General features: G+C 44.9%; 2 protein-coding genes across 2 annotated transcripts in view; one reads left to right on the forward strand and one right to left on the reverse strand.

The window, feature by feature from the left end:
• THSD1 (thrombospondin type 1 domain containing 1) overlaps nucleotides 1-3,354 on the forward strand; it is a 14,461-nt gene extending 11,107 nt beyond the window's left edge. Inside the window, exon 4 of the mRNA XM_018556449.1 lies at nucleotides 1,997-3,354. Within this exon, the coding sequence (XP_018411951.1) occupies nucleotides 1,997-3,354 (1,358 nt within the window). The remainder of the gene's footprint in view (nucleotides 1-1,996) is intronic.
• Nucleotides 3,355-9,127: 5,773 nt separating this feature from the next.
• LOC108787029 (fibrinogen-like protein 1) overlaps nucleotides 9,128-17,155 on the reverse strand; it is a 19,251-nt gene continuing 11,223 nt past the window's right edge. The window contains exons 5-8 of the mRNA XM_018556463.1: nucleotides 14,217-14,314; nucleotides 12,637-12,725; nucleotides 11,223-11,413; nucleotides 9,128-9,375 (exon numbers count right to left, since the gene is read on the reverse strand). Coding sequence (XP_018411965.1) covers nucleotides 9,195-9,375; nucleotides 11,223-11,413; nucleotides 12,637-12,725; nucleotides 14,217-14,314 — 559 coding nt within the window. The 3' untranslated portion in view covers nucleotides 9,128-9,194. The remainder of the gene's footprint in view (nucleotides 9,376-11,222; nucleotides 11,414-12,636; nucleotides 12,726-14,216; nucleotides 14,315-17,155) is intronic.

Genomic DNA, 17,155 nt, shown 5'->3' on the forward strand with positions numbered 1-17,155 from the left:
TGAAAATATTAAGTGCTAAAGAAGGTGGGGGGGGGGGGGGAGAGCCTTTAATGTTACTTTGATGATAAACTTTTCTATAATTCTAAACATAAGCTGACTGACATATACTATTCCTCTCCTTTAAATTTTTATGGAGCGCTCTAAAAAGTCCTCTATACCTATCCTCTATACCAGGGGTGCCCATTAAACATGTTTTAGCAAACATAGAAGCAAAAACAAACAAAATTAATAAAGTAGATCCTTCTTGCCTTATGAGCTATATTTATGATATAAAGAGTTGTGTTGTGTGTAATCTTTACATAGTTTGTACACAGTGTACAGGGTTACAATTCCTTGTAACATTCCATACATAACACACCTCTGTATCTTTCCATCCCAGTGATCTGTCTGTTCTCATTTTCACAACCACTGATTTTTTATTGTGCCTTTAGGTGAAAAGCTGACACATAGAAATTTTCAGGGATGTATTAGAAATTAGTGTTCCGTGTGCATTCATTTGGATCGACACCTGCAGAAGATATCATTACTGAGGCCTGGAAGTGGGGGGATTGAGTTACCATTCAGTGCATACATGTATACTTAAAGGAGAACTATGTCTTTTCCCCGTAGTTCTCCTTAGGTTAACAAGAGGACACAAACTAGCGTCCTCCCGTCACCCTAGGCTCAGTATAATGTGAGCTGTAGCTCGCTGTATACTGAGACGCCGCAGCTGAAGCGGATCCCGACAATTGTGCCGGGATCCGCCCAGCTGCGTGACTGGCAGCTGGCTCTGCCTATCTAAAGGCAGAGCCAGCTGAACCCGCCCCCTCCCGTCCGTTCCGCCAGTCAGCGCTGGCGGATCGGAGCAGGGAGGGTGGAATCCAGCCCCTCCCCTGTCACGGCAGAGAGCCGTGACAGGATCGAGAGGTGAGCGAACGTCGGTATCTGTTCGCTCACTCGGATCTACTGAGCCGACCTGTGACAGTCTCATTGTCACAGGTGGGCTAGAACTATGAGGTGAGTGAAAATCACTCACCTCATAGTTCTCCTTTAACCTCTTGCCGTCCGCCCGTAGTAGAAAAACGGACGGACGGCACTGCTGCATTGGCGGGTTGCCGTCGCCAGACGGCATTTTTTTTCTGCTCGCGGGCACGCACGGGCAGAAAAGACCCATCCAATGCAAACACCCCGTACTGGGTGTTTCACATATAGGCGATCAGCGGGTCCATAGCCCGCCGATCGCCTATATGTGCTCGTTTGCGTCCGCATACTGTCACAGGAGGCTGAGTGAGCTGAGCTCAGCCTCCTGTGACAGCGCTGGCTGTCTCCGCCCAGACACCGCTCTGCCGGTCTGTGACAGGAGGCAGAGCGGTGCGGGAAGGAGACTTACCGGCCACTCACAGCGCTCTCCTCCCGTAGCGCTCAGCCGTCTGTGTTTCTCTCCTCCCTGCTGGGACACCAAGCAGCGCCCAGCGGGGAGGAGAGAAAGAATGGATGCACCGCTGTATTGGCCAAAAAATTGCACTTTCGACATGATCCCAAAAGTGCAATTTTCGGCCAATATGTTTCGGTGGCCGATATATCGGTGCATCCCTAATAAAAACCTATAAAATATTATACTTCTTCTCTAATAGACTCCTAGCCCTACCTCACTAAGTTGGCCATCACAGAGTAAGTACTCATATACTCACTAAGTGCCTAAATGGTGTTCTAGTATAGTGCCGCAAACCTAGAACTCCATTCAGCAATAAAAAGCTAACAAAGGTTCTACCTTTCCCCACTCTATCAGAAAAAGGTTGGAGTTGGGCTTTAACATTGAATCTCATATATCAGTGATCCAAATATGAAGCTTTCACTAAAAACCAGAATTGCTTTTTGCACCACCCTATTTAGAAAAAGCATGTAAGTGATCATTGGTTCTTAGATTTTATTATAATTATTAGTTCTTTTTTAAATACAAATTTGGCATGCCAGTTTAGTGTTTACATTTTATGTGTTGTCTCTTCTTTTGGTATAGCTGTGAAGCCCTCAAGCAAATCCACTACAAATGCTAAGGATGTCCCTAATACAAGCAACACAGTGACTATCACTGGAATTTCTCTCTGCCTCTCCATCATCTTTGTAACCGTAGTGATTACCGTCTGGAGGAAATTTGGTAACGGATGCAAGTGCCGCCCAACAACCAGGCATAGCTCTGCCCATTCAGTGAATTGCTGGAAAAACTCAGATGAGGAGAATATATACAAAATGAGGGAAAGCTTCTCTGATGCAGCGGAAGGTCAGCCAGAAGGGGTGGAAGATGGAGTCCATATACCTTTAAATTACAGACAAAACACCCGTGATGGCCAAGAGGTGGTCACAACCGAAAATGATTGTGCTCAGGCAAACAGCCAGAAGATGATTCCACCCATTTTCAGTTATCGCCTTGCTCAGCAGCAGCTAAAAGAGATGAAACAAAAGGGTCTGAAAGAAGCCACAAAATTGTATCACGTCTCTCAGAGCCCAATGGCCGATACTGCTCTAGACATCTCTATGGCTCCACCCCCTGTCACTGACAACTCAGAGGAGTTGGCAGCAAATAAGTTTAGGATACAGTCTCCATTTTTAGAGCCAAAAAATAGCCAAAGCAGAAGTGCTGGTGAACGAACTTACCCAAAGTTTCCACAGACACTTGGATACAGCCCAAATCAAACATTGCCCAAAGCATCCCACCTTAAGAACACAGATACTAAAGCAAAGTATGACAGAGGCTATCAGAAAAATAATTTCCGAAGAACATCAAGTTTTCATGACACTAAACACCTTAAACCCTACAGGGAAAGAAGTTTAACATCCCTTTCTCCAAGACAAGCAATGATGTACAACTCAAGAATCCGAATGTGGGAGTATTCTACAGTAGACAGGTCAAATAAAAAAACAATAGGACTGGAAAAAAGTCCAGAAAACCTCACACGGGGCATCTCTCTTCCCCTGGAGGCAACTGGACATCTGCCCCCAAATCAATATGCTCGACAAGCAGAGAAACCTGATTTAATCTGCAGCAGGCACACCACTGGCAGGCAGTCTAAAATTGAGCAACCAGATCAGAACCGACTACGGAAAGGACCGTCACCAGTTGAGAAGTCTTGGAACAAGGCCAAAAATGTCTCACCATCTCCTAAAGATATGTATTACAGGAGAAGTCCTCAAAGTCCAGCTCATTTCCGAAGAGAAAAGTGCCAGAGCTTCCCTTGGGGAACTGATTATTCTTTCTATGACAACTCCACATTTGGGCTCACAGAGGCTGAACAGCAAATGCTTGATTTACCGGGATATTTTGCTTCGAATGAAGAAGATGAGACAAGTACATTAAGTATTGAAAGACTGGTGATTTGACCAGAAGGTTGTTAGTGTTTGTATACTTTGTGCAATGTTTAAACTTCTCATAAATGTGGAATTTGACTCTTGATAACTCCAAATCCAAGAACACTCAAAAAAAAGAAAGTAGCTTATCTATTTCTGGTATGTGAATAGGAAAGCGTGTTCAGTAACGAATAACAAACCATTCTGGACCCTGATAAAACCCCAAGTCTTCTCCTCAGTATCATGTACTTAGAAGTCTGACACGGCATGGACATGAGAGTGAAAGGGTCTTCACACTGAGAGTGTGTTTGTTTTTGTTAGAATACACATTGGGGTCTATTCACAAAGCTGCCGAGGGCAGCCGAGTGAATGACCGATCAGAAGTGAAGTGAGCCGAACACTGTTCGGCTATTCACTTCAGGCTGGTACGGCTGATTTCAGCCGTACATCGGCTTGCTTCGTGTGGCTTCGGATCAGCCAAACATGCTTAACATGTTCGGCTGACCTGAAGTGCAACATTGTGTCTATTGCCTCAACTACTGCAGTATACATTTCCGGTCACTAGATGGCAGTGTTCTGTTATATCTATGGTATATACTCTGTTGTATTGCATAAGGTAGAGAATAAAGCTGTGGCTTCCTTCCTGTTACCAAGCCATATGCAGCATGCATATCTGACTGTGTGCTTGTGTTTCTCTGTGAGGCAATGCAAGAAGTTCCAACAGTTTTTGAAATTTTAAATGACATACAAGTAATTTTGATATGGGAATTTCACAGCTAGGCCACCAGAGACCATGGATCCAATAAAAGTTGCAACCATTGCTGCTCTCCTACCATATTACTGGAAGGCATAGAGCCATAGCTGGATTAATGCCAGGTGGGCATCCCCACTTTTAATAAATTCCAGTAACCAGGGGACATTTGTCTCATTTATAAAGGACAACTGATTTATTATACAACCTTCATGAAACTATAATTTCCAGTGTGCCTTGTCTTAAGCTGGCAAAGCTGGCTGAAACTTGCAGTTTCACAAAGACCAGAGCTCAAAGTGTCTAGTGGTGAGGATGTGTGCATTTGGGAGGGGTTGGGGAGGCACATATACACAATAAACCTGAGAGATGGAGGGCAAAAAAGCCACTTTCAGCAACTCTTGCCTCTTAATGCGCGCTGTCAGCTTCCTGGCGGGCGGGCTCGGCACTTGGAGCTGCGAACACGCCCGAGCCCATCCTTAAGGTGGCCATACACTGTACAACCATCGCAAGACCTTAGTCTTGCGATGGTTGTAAAGGGATTAAAAAAACGTACGATCTGCCCATCTTGGACGGGCAGATCGCACTCTCGATCATCGCAAGCCACGCCCCCTGAGGGGCGAGCTTGCGATGACTGTAATGAGGGGCGGGCTTACGCTGACTGCAAACGGGCAGTGTGCGCGTGCGCACACCGGCCCGTTCGGCAGTTGTCGAACCAGCAGGCCACCAACTCGCCGAGAATCGTACGATTCCCGGCGGGTTTTCAAACATGCTGGTTCAATGGAAGACGTGCGACCGTACAGTAGAAACGGTCGCATGCCTTCCATACACTGCACGATTCTCGTACGATCGTGGGATTTCCCGCGATTCTCGTACGAGAATCGTGCAGTGTATGGGCACCTTTAGTCTTAATCACTTGCATGAACTTTTGTTCTCTGTTTTACTTCCTTTTGTACCTTTCTTTCAATTACCTGTACTTGTTTTCCTCTTACATTCTTTTATCCTTGTTTATACTGTAGTCGCTTATTTATTATTGGTTAGTTTAACATGCAGTCATCCGATTAACATAATTAATTCACCTTTGCTAAGGTAGGCCGGTCTTATAATAAATACATCCCATACAGCCATAGCAGTGTTTTGATCGCCAGTTTTAACTTGCCTTCTAAGATATTATAAATTTGTACATTCATGTATAATTAGTATTTGAATTATTATTTTTGCTAATTTTTAACATTTTAATATAAGTTCATTGTGCATATTGTCAGTTGTTCAAATAAAAGTTTGAAAAGTGCTGTGTAAGAGAAGATTATGAAATCAAAACTTTTTTGGGGGATAAACAAGGGAAACATTTCGAAACTCTCCAAAAACAGGTATCTGCTTTATATCTTTATTAGATCATTTACATTTTGTAGTTGTCATGATTTATACCATCATCTGTATCTTGTTTATTTTATTGAATCTTTGTCAGATCAGAGGAAAAACAATCCTCTCTCAGGGTAGCCTAAGTGTACAATTAACTTGATTAGAAGAAAATTATACATTGTATCAGATATATACACTGCCTGGCCACTTGGATTTAGTTGAGCAAACAGGTAGGAGCCTCAAGGTGCCCATACACCTTACGATTATCGGACAAACGTTTAGTCCGATGATCGAATAGTCGTCCGATTTTCGTACGACGGCCCCATCCTGCCCCGATGATCGCAAGATTAATTTAGCCGTAATTAACGAGAAGCACCTGGACGAAATGCGGTAATTGATTTGTCGTATTTTCGTTCGCGCATGCGCAGTGTACATCGTACGACTTTTGACGGACGGAAACGCCAGCAACCTTACGACAATCGTACGATCTAGCAAAGTTTTCAAACATGCTTGACCGTCAAAAGTCGTACGATTGTACAGTAATGTCGGTTCGGGCACTCTATTCACACGTACGATTGTCGTTCGAAAAGTCGATCGCATACGATTATCGTCCGATAATCGTAAGGTGTATGGGCACCTTTACATTGGATAAGTTCTGCAGTGAATAATATGTTTCATCTGGCAACAAATGAGGTCAGCTGCCGACCTGAATATACTGAATGACCAGGTTTGTCTATCAATGTATATTTTCTTCCCTGATGGCACATTAGGTATATTCCAAGATGACAATGCCAGGATTCATCGGGCTCAGATTGTGAAAGAGTGGTTCATGGCGCATGAGACATCATTGTCACACATGGATTGGCCACCAGAGTCCAGACCTTAACCCCATTGAGAATCTTTGGGATGTGCTGGAGAAGACTTTACACAGAGGTCTGACTCTCCCATCATCACTACAAGATCTTGATGAAAAATTAGTACAGGTCTGGACGGAAATAAATGTTGTGACCTTGCATAAGATTATAGAAACGATACCGCAGCGAATGTGTGTCGTAATCAAAGCTAAAGGCGGTCCAACGAAATATTAGAGCGTGTGGGCTTTTGTGGCCAGGAAGTGTATATATTCTTTGTTCAGGTGCAGCTATAGCCATAGCAGATTGTACAACTGTTGTAGGACCTAGGAGCACCAGGGACCCAATAACACTCATTTATATAGAGTAATGAATAAATACATGGGCTAATGTGGTTCTATATAAAATTATTTTGCTGCTTATCAATTGACAGAACATCTCATCAGTCTTTTCCGTTGTTCAGCCACTTTTGCCAGTTTAACAGATTTACAGCCTTATTCAATACAGAGTTCTTAATTCCTATTTGCTAATTCTAAAAACCCATTTCTGGGCAAAGACAAAAACTTACTCTTGCAGTGGGACTACCCTGCACTGCAAGGGTTAAGTGCTCCTTTTGTCTCTATGGGACTCAAATAAAGCTGTTTTACTTACCTGATCCCGGCTCCCATGGCAGTTGGCACTCACCTCTCTCCCCCTACGCGCCTGCTGCAGAATGTCTGCCCACGTCCTCACGTCTATTGCAGGTCAATGGACCTGCATAAGATGTGATGATGTCAGTGGTCCTTAGAAGTAAAACGGAAAAGTGACAGCAGGGACCAGTCTAGCAGCCTGGACTGAGATGGCAGGAATCAGGTAACTGAAACAGCGTTATTAGCATTCCCTCCCCTCTTATAAACAAGCACTTAACCTTTGTAGTTCAGGGGTAGCCCCACTGCAAGGGTTATTCTTTTGTCTGCCCAGAGATGACGTTTCACACCACATCTAGATCATCTTCAGACCAGACCAGATTGTTTCTGGACCCAAAATGCATCCTAATGTATCCCTATGCTATTTCTGGCCTCTGTTCACACCAGCGCAGTCCTTTCCAGACCAGACCAGAAAAATGCTGCATGTCTAATTTTGTCTGGTCTGGAATACACTGGAACACATGGAAATGCATCAAAAAGCATACAAACACATGCAAGTGCAATAAACCGCACACCTGAAAGCCCATTTTAAGCTAAAATTAAAAAAAAGCTCCGTAACGCAGCAAAATTGAGGTAAAATCGCGGCAAAAAGCAATGCATCGCATTCCAGAGCTGGTCCGGAAAAGGGTGTGAACTTGGCCTTAAAGCTGAACTCCAGCCACAAAAACATTTATTTAAATATATCTCTGAAGCGTCACAGAGGATACAAATCTATTTTATGAACATGAATGCCTTGGCAACCCAAGATATTATCTTGTAACATTAGCAGTGACATCATCACCGTGGTGCACATAGTCTTTGCAGAAAGCAGAGCTGTGGAAGGAGCCTAGCAGATCAACCCAATACAGGCTGCCTGCAGAAACCTACAAGACCAATCATCCTGCACAGGGACTGAGAACAGCAGTGACCGGTCTTTATTACAGGAAACTACTGCATAGAGACAAAGTTTTTTATCGAAGCCCGTGGAAGTGCATCAAACTTCCCCCTGTGAACAAAAAAAGTGAACTGTGAAATCACAGCATACAAAAACGTGCACAACTGTGCAAGGTCCTTCGAAAGAAGGGACCTACTTTCCCGACCCCCCGGGGCGAAAGGCTCCTGGCAGGGGTTGAGACTGTTGGTCCACCAACCCAAAGGCCGGTGGGTGGACCCATTTCCTTCGGGGACCTGCCGCAACAGGTCCCTCACAGTACTAGGCAAGTGGGCTCTCCCGAAGAGAGACCCACCTCCTGGGTGGGAGGAGACAGAGAACCCCGTAGGAGGCACAGAATCTCCTCCCAGCGTCAGGAATAGGCCCCGAAGAAACCTGCACCATCAGCATCTGTGGGTCAAAATTTAAAATAAAAAAAAGTGCCAAACGTGGATAGAGTGCTTAAATAAATCTAGAGTGCCAGTGCACCACTCTGACAGGCCTTAGGGGCCGGAGTGCAAAAATATTGCCCCAGACTAGCCATAAGGCCTGTCTTGGAGGCGAAGTGCAGAAAATTGCAATATGGTGTGTGACCAAGTGATACAGTGAGTCAAGTGGGGTCCCATACCCATGTGACTTTCTGAGCACCCCCGGGACGCCACCCCCAGGGGGCACAACACCACGGGCTTCTGCCGCCCCCAACCCTCTGGCTAGACCCTGTGGTTCTCCGCTCACATCAGGAGGTAGTGCCGTCGGGGGTCCTCCCACTGTCTAGGGTCTACCCGATCATCAGGGCCTGACGCAACTAGCAGTGAACCGAACCGTCCTCCGACACCCACCATTACGTCAGAGGGTACTAGAATGTTCTCCCATCGGGTGGCAACATCCTCTCCCCTCCAACAACCGATAAGAACAGATACTACACTTGATCTTAGCCAAAAGGCCGAGAAGCGATTGCACAGAGACAGAGTACACAAGTTGTTTCAATCTGGATTACTACACCTATGTGGAGATACACAAAGGACACCGAGATTCAACAAACAATACGCATGCTACTTGTATTTAGACAATATTTTTTTGCCTGGAGTTCAGCTTTAAGTCCAGTAATTCACAGCAACCAATCAGAATTCATCTTGAAATAACTCTGTACTTAGGATTTAAGAACTCTTTACTGAATAAAGGTCACAAGGTTCTATGGAAGCGGATGATCCAAGCCTGTATGGATTTGATTTGATTCCCTTTATCTGTTGGTGAGTTCCGTCTCCTTGCTCTGGCCTCATTTGCATGATGTTAGCGTCATCCAGAAGCTGAAGTCCTTAACCACTGAGTCCATCCCCACTCCCAGCATTGAGGAACGATGGACTTCTGATCTTCATAGCCGTAAACTTTAGGGAGTACCATAAGCCGTGCCAGGTGGACCATACGATGCCATTGTCATATGTTCCAGTATAGTTCCCTTTTTTATAATACACACCATTTAAATTGGCTACATGGCACCTGCAAATAAAAAAAAGGGAATATTATCTTAGCGAGCCAATTCATTATAGGCGTTTCTGCTCGTATTTTAAGATACACTATAAAGTTTAAATTGCCACCTCCTAATGAGTGATATATTATCCTGCTGGGAGGCAATAAACAGTACCAACCTGACTGACAAGGAGATGCACAGACCTGTATGAACAAGCTAACCTGGGGGAAGGCAATCTCAACACGCCAGCGGTGGTGAAACTACAAATCCCATAATGTCTCTGCCTCTGGAAGTCACACCTGTGGGTGTTAATGCATCATAGGACTTGTAGTTTCACAACAGTTGGAGTGCTGAGGTTGCCTACCCCTGGGTTAAACCTTTGTCATTCTTTTTGCTGCAAAACTGGGACATACACTGATAGAAGAGAGCTCCCATGTTGTGTTTGAAATTGGGCCTAACGGCTGGAAAATGCATGCAGATGTATGTGTGTTAATTTGTGCATTGTGTTGCGTTTGTATGCGTTGCTGTGCGTTTCAATGTCCATTGTCCAGTGTCTTTCAGTCCTATTTCCTGGAAGGGTCATAATAATTACCAGTTTTTTTCTTGCCTTTAGTTGCATGTATGTACGTACCTAACTGTTGTGTTAAAATATATGCATACAAATTTTCACAACTGTTCACTGTCCTGTATTCTAAGTGCAATGTGCACCAACATAGGTCTCATTCAGACGGGCGTGCACAACCGTATGGCGTGCATGCTTGAAAAAAGACGCGATCGAGAATGGGACAGGCGCTGCCTGTAATTGCACGCAGAAGTCTTTTCTTCTCTATGGGACTACACGCAATTAGATGGGGACACACACACACCCGCACATCTGTGGGGATATGGGTAATCGCACCTGGACGCACATTGTCAAGTGTGGGCATACAGACCCATATGGATCTGCAGGTTCGGGTGACCACGTCTAATTGCGTGTAGCCACATCCTCCCATAGAGAAGAACAGGCTGCTGTGTGCAATTACAGGCAGCACCTTTCCCTTCTGGGATCAAGTATGGGCATGCACGCCCATCTAAATGAGTCCATACAGTTCATCCAGTATTGCAGAACAGTGTATATGTATGCTGGCTCCATAAATAGAAAATCGTACAAGGGATATATTCCTTATCAGATGTATTAGTCGCTTAGCACAGGGGCAGGCAACCTCAGCACTCCAGATGTTGTGGAACTACAAGTCCCATGAGGCATTGTACGATTCTGACAGACATCGGCATGACTCCCGGAGGCAGAAGCGTGACTGGATTTGTAGTTTCACTACAGCTGGAGTAATGAGGTTGCCTAACCCTGTTTTAGTGCGTTGGACAGGAATACTATGCTCCCCCTAGTGGTAGAATTGGATTATAAGCGCAAGCAGGAGTGTCTAATGAAAGGTAAATTATAATTTGCAAGGCAGTGTTTGGAAGAAATGTATTTTTCAGCATTTTCAGCATTGCACTGAGAAGTTAAGGTGCTCATTCGCACGCCAGGTACACAAAAGGTTAATTGTCGACAACCAGCAATTTGAAAAAAAAGAACATTTTTAATTATTCAGTGCTCAGATTTAGGAGCTTTCTGGGGACACACTAAAAGCTCAGAGTTACTTTACTTTGGGGAGCAATTAGTTGAATAGGTTTGGAGGTATCATGGTTTCCCTTTAGGGTGACCCAAAGCAAGCAAGTGAGCAGTGAAGTTTGACAAGCCTGAAGTCCCACCCTGCAGGCTTGTTAGAGGTCAGCAAAACCACAATGAAGATGACTGCTCTGCACCTTTAATAAAAGAAACGAGCAATGACAGCTCTCACATCCTCACAGGTCCCCTTTAAGCAGTCTGTGTACTGACCTGTTGAACCACCAGCCACATTTGTTTTCTTTGGCACAGCTGCCTTTGATGAAGCGGTCATTATCCTTGTCCACAGTGCTGAAGGGCATTCCTCTGAGCGAGGCAGACCACTGGTCCTCAAAGTTATTCCCCCCAGCCAGGGCATCTCCTGCGTTCCCAGAATAATATCCTAACCAAAGCTTGTAATTGTCCTGCAGAGAAGAGATTAACAAAACCTGATACACACAGTGCGCTCCACATATTTTATATTTGTTTTATACATTTATCAGAAATGATGGGTCCTTGTGTCTTCATTGAGTGAATCCAGGCAAATTCACCAGCACATTCGCCAGCCTGGAATCTCTTCTTTTTTTTTTCCAAGGGGGGAATGTGTTAGTGAATAGTGTAAGCAAATGTGCTATGTAAATCATGTCAATGGTTTACCAGTGAATGTTGGGTGAAGGTGACACTGAACCCTTTATAAAGAGGTACAGTGCAATGATAAGCTTTTTTTTTTTTTAATGGGGGTAACATGGTGGCTTAATGGTTAGGACTTCTGCCTTGAAGCATTGGAGTCCACGGTTCCAATACTAGCCAGCAAACTATCTTGTATAGAACTTTCATGTTCTCCTTGTGCTTGTGTGGGTTTCCTCCCACAAATACATGCTGCTAGGTCAATTGGCTCCTGCCCAAATTGGCCTTATTATGTGTGACTGACAGATAGGGACCTTAGATTGTAAGCTCCTTGAGGGCAGGAACTGATGTTGATGAATAGTATATAAGTTGCAGCGTAAATTGTTGGTACCAGTGGCGGAACTATCGCCAGAGCTCCTATGTGGCCCGGAGCACTGGGAGCCCGGCCAGGAAGAGAAACAAAGGGGTCCCCCTGATGTCGTGCGGGTCGCCTGGGTCACTATGGCATCGCAGGCTGCTGGCTGTCACTGGCAGCTGTGAAAAGTAACGTGCCGTTCCTCCTCACAGCCGCTGCTAAGGAGGCAGGGTCGGGCGGTGGAGGAGGCTTATAGCGGATTGGGGGCTGACGGGTAAGAGCTGTGCAGGGGTGTGATCAGCCCAGCTGAGACCATGCAGAGCCCACTATAGAGATTCTATGGTGGTCTCTGCAGGGTCACTCTCAGGTGGGCTGTGTGGGATCTCAGGGGGGCTCTGCAAGGGGCATAACTAGAAATCACAGGGCCCCATACAACATTTTGCTATGTGGCCCTGTGATTTCTAGTTATGCCTCTGTTTGGCACTGTACAATGTCTGAAAGCTGGTTTACTATGGATGTCTAATTTGCTGAATATATTCTGTCTGCACTTTGATATTGGTTATATTATGTGGATAACACAATTAATACTTTAACACATAATATTACGTCATTCCAATTAGTATGACCATTCATCTATCATCACACTAATCCAATCTCATGTCTTACCTCTTGATTTGTAATTTTGAAGCTGTCATAGATGGCTTGCCTGGTTTTCCCCTGCCAGTCCATGAGATCAATCTGTAGGGTCATCTCCCCTGCACAGGGACAAAGGCTTGCTTAAATTTAAGACACCTACCCTGAGAGAAATATGGAGGCTGCCATAGCTGAGCTTCTTCTGAAAAGGATATTTGCCAAGCTCCCTCTGTCTTCAATACTTTCTGACCACAACAAGCATGCAGCTAGTGAAGTCTGAGCCCCTGATCAGCATCCTTGCCCCAAGTCAGCGACTGAAAAGGTTTGGCACCCATTGGATGGGCAGAGCAGCCAGGTTAGGTAACCAACATTTGTAGAAGGAAATGTCAGCAATGGCAGCCTACAGACTTTATTCTGTACAGGTTATTCGTAAGTCAAAAGTATGCATCAGACACAAACATTCAGGAGGACTCAATGGGGACACTCGACTTACTGTCTTCTTTTATCCTGCATTATCTGCCCCTCTCTGCTTTACTACATAAGTCCCCACAGTCCCAGTATCCTGCTGTTTCCAATTCCCTGAATCTAAGGCTGGGAAAATGCTGCTTAATATTATTTCTGGTTCTAAGCGTTCCTCTCTATAGGCTACTACAGTCCTTGCATGCTCATACTTGAGAATGAGGGGGAGGTTGCACATTAGAGAATCATGTGACGAGAACATGCAGTCCTACCCAGAACTACAGTAAAGAAAGCATGCTGAAGCTGCTCATACTGGAGTTTTATAAATCTCAGATTAAATATGTGGTGTAGACTTATTATGATAAGAGTTGCAGTGATTCTTGAATCATATTAGCAATTAATCGATTGATTTGACCTTTTCTCTGGAGTTGCATTTTAGATGCCCGAACCTACAGAAACCAGTCAGGATTACAGGAGTTGTATAGTCCCAGCATATACTGTCCTGTTATAACATCAGCATTGTAATGGGAATACATACTAGAGTTGTTTTTGATAATACAATCAAAGCTTACATGAAAAACTCCCTTTTATGTAGTGAGTGCTGCCTTCTGTCTGCCAATCACTTTCATCAACTTCCAGGATCCCCAGTGTGCTTTGTGTCTCTTTTCCTGCTGCGTGATGTGTTGCAATCTCAATATCTCAAGACTACGTAGCCCATCATGCCTTGCTTCCAGCAAGCAATGATGGTGTTACATTGTGGGAAGTACAGATGTTGAGTTGTAGTTCAGAGGGCACAAGGACAGTGGTGACACAAAGAAGTGCATATTCACAGGGCTGAGTGAAATGGTGTCAGTGCATTGAGGAAGTACATCCTATGGGCATCTTCAATAAGTAAGTTTACAAACTTCTAGATGGATCTGGTTATTAGGAGTGGGATGGAACTTATGGAAATTCAATCTAGAAATACAGATTTATTTACAGTTTTTGACCATAGATACCCTTTAATCTTTCACTCGTATGATTTCAGCAAACTGATCTGATTGGCCGCCCTGGGTCACTGTGAACTGCGCTTCATCATTGACCTTTAGTGGGAAACTCACTAACCAGTTGTTTCCTTTTGTACAGACCGCCCAGAGATCTGGGATTCCACTTACTTGATTCCAGCAAATGATAAATATGATCATTCCCTAGCCAGTGTTCATCATTCCTGTGCTTAAAGAGGCCGAACCCTTCTTTATACTCCTGCCATTTCCTAGGAATCAATAGGAAAGAGTGTCATAAGACTGCAGAGCAATTTCTATTCCAGTTCAGCTAATATTTCTGGTCTACAAAAGAACAAACACTATCTGCTATTTCCCAAACGTCATTTTATAGTACAATTCTCCCTTTAGGTCTGACCCAAAACTGTGCTTGTTGGGAATCAATAAAAGACCGGGAAGTGACAGAAGCTGTACATGCAACTGCATCTCAAATATGCAGACATGGTCAAGTGGATCACTTGTACACAATCAAATATTAGAATGGGGAAGGAGTATGATTGAAATTAACCCTTGTAGTGTGGCTACCCCTGCACTGCAAGGGTTAACTGCTTGTTTTTGTCTAGGTGCTACAAATTCAAAAAAGTCATACTCCCCTGAATTGCCAAGCCGACTTCCTGCTTTTCCGGTCACTAAGGCTTGTCTCCATTCCACTGCACAGATTAAATGTTCCTCAGCATCCTCACGTCTATACACTTATATAGAACATAATGGCACAAGGATTCTTAGACTGCTGCAGAGGAGGGGGAGATAGGCCCTACGGACAGGTCTAAATCCGCCCATACACCTATAGATTTCCTGCAGATTTTCTATGGTCAGATGAAGTGCAACAGATTCCTCCGTCTACGCTAAACCGTGTGGATGGAGGAATCTCCCACTGGGCCAAGCTTCAGTATCTTGCTAGTCGGTCCCGCTGGCTGTCAAAATACTTGAACAATCTGATTGGATGCAGGCATTGTTCAGGTATTATGAGAGCCAGTGGGGCCGACTAGGAAGATACTGAAGCTTGGCCCAGTGGGAGATTCCTCCATCCGCACAGTTCAGCGTAGATGGAGGAATCTGTTGCACTTTTTCCATCTGACCACAGAAAATCTGCAGATAGTCTATAGGTAGGTGTATGGTCTTAAGAACAAGCCGGCTGGAATGATCAGGTGAATATAACTTCTTTATTAGCACCTAGACAGAAACGAACAGTTAACCAGGGATCCCAACCTGAAAGAAGCAATTTCAGGGAGGTGTCCCCCTCATTTCAGGGAGGTGTCTCTCAATTCTTTGCAATAGCCAACTAGCTAATGCAACTGCCCTCTGCTGCTTTTCAATCACCAGAAGAGGACCTGATAGAAAAATCCAGGTCCCCCTCTGCTGATTGACAGCAGCAGTGGGCGGGTGCATTAGCTAGTTTGCTATTGGCTATTGCAAAGTGCAATAGCCAATAGGAATCCAGCTATGCATTCTATGCCTTTTTTTCTTCTTTTCTGACTGACGGTCAGGCCGCGGCTCCCGATGTCAGAAAAGAAAAAAAAAACGATCGCAGGGAAAGGTTTATCTGCTCGATCGAGCAGATAAACCTTTCCGTGAGGAAGCGGGAGCGTCCAGGAGAGTTTGGATGTCTGATTTAACCCTTGCAGTGCGGGCGGGTAACCCCACCACAAAGGTTATAAACATTTCCCCCCTTAGTTCTTCTTTAAATGCATTTGATTGATGAGCGATAGCTGGTATCGAACATAGTGGTTTCAACCTCTCAGAAACGGCTGACCTACTTGAATTTTAACTCACTATAGTCTCTAGAGCAGGGGTAGGCAAATTCTGGCCCTCCAGCTGTGGTGAAACCACAAATCCCATTATGCATCGGTCTCTGGGAGTCATGTGTGTGGCTGTCTGTGGAGTCTTGCAGTGCCTAATGGGTTTTGAAGTTGCACCACAGCTGGAGGGAGCTATGCCGGGTTTTATGTCTGTCAGCTGCAAAAGCTTTAAGGGCACAGAAACATTGGATCACTAAAGACCAGAAAAAGATGCCATTGTCATTTATGTTCTTGGTATCTGGAGACAGTATTTGACACAGGAGGCATGCTGCTACATCAAGCTGTAGATATTAACAATAATTAGGAACTGCATTGACTTTGATGTAGTGCCACCTAGTGTTCACAGCAGTGTGTTACAGCCTGATCTAAGGAAATCTGTATTTTGGCATAAGGTCCCCACACACCTTACGATAATCGTACGTTAATCGCGGGAAATCCCGCGATCGTACGATTATCGTAAGGTGTGTGGAAGCCGTGCGACCTCTACTACTGTAAGGTCGTACGACTTTGAACTTACGGACATGTTCGAAAACCCGCCGAGCATCGTACGACGTTCGGGGGGTTTGTGGCATGTCCGTACGATAACAGCCCGTTCGGCATTGCGGTCATCGGAAGCCCGCCCCTCAGGGGGCGTGGCTTGCGATCATCGCAAGTACGATCTGCCGTACGTTTTTTTAAGTACCTTACAACCATCACAAGACAAAAGTCTTGCCATGGTTGTAAGGTGTGTGCCCAGCCATACACAGCTTTGGATCGGCCTAGTGCTGTATAATGATTTAGGTCAGAGGTGAGAGTTTATTACTTTTATATTTTATTAACACACATAGGTTGTTTAGTGTGAGGCATCGTTTGCATGGCAACATTTTACCGCAACATCATTGCCGTCCATGTGCACCTAACGTGGCCCCCAGCTGTATATTTGTTTGATATGTGTATGGCCACAAAGATTCATGGACATGGTGGGGGGATACAAATAAAAAGCTATGGGGGCATGAAACAGAATTCCACCCTTGATTAGTTAGAAACACCCCCAGAGATTATCAGCTGGTCTCTTGATTAGTGATGGGCTCGGGCGTGTTCGCAGCTCCACGTGCCAAGCCCGCCAGGAAGCTGGCAGCAGCGCAGCACGAATCACAGGTACTGAGACATTATCCCGGTCCGCAGCTGCAGAGATCGGGAAATGTTTCCGTTCCTGTGATTGACGCTGCGGCGCTGTCAGCTTCTTGGCGGGCTCGGCACGTGGAGCTGCGAACA

This window comes from Nanorana parkeri, unplaced genomic scaffold (assembly GCF_000935625.1).
Source record: "Nanorana parkeri isolate BGI_ZX_2015 unplaced genomic scaffold, ASM93562v1 scaffold238, whole genome shotgun sequence".
NCBI classification, from domain to species: domain Eukaryota; kingdom Metazoa; phylum Chordata; class Amphibia; order Anura; family Dicroglossidae; genus Nanorana; species Nanorana parkeri.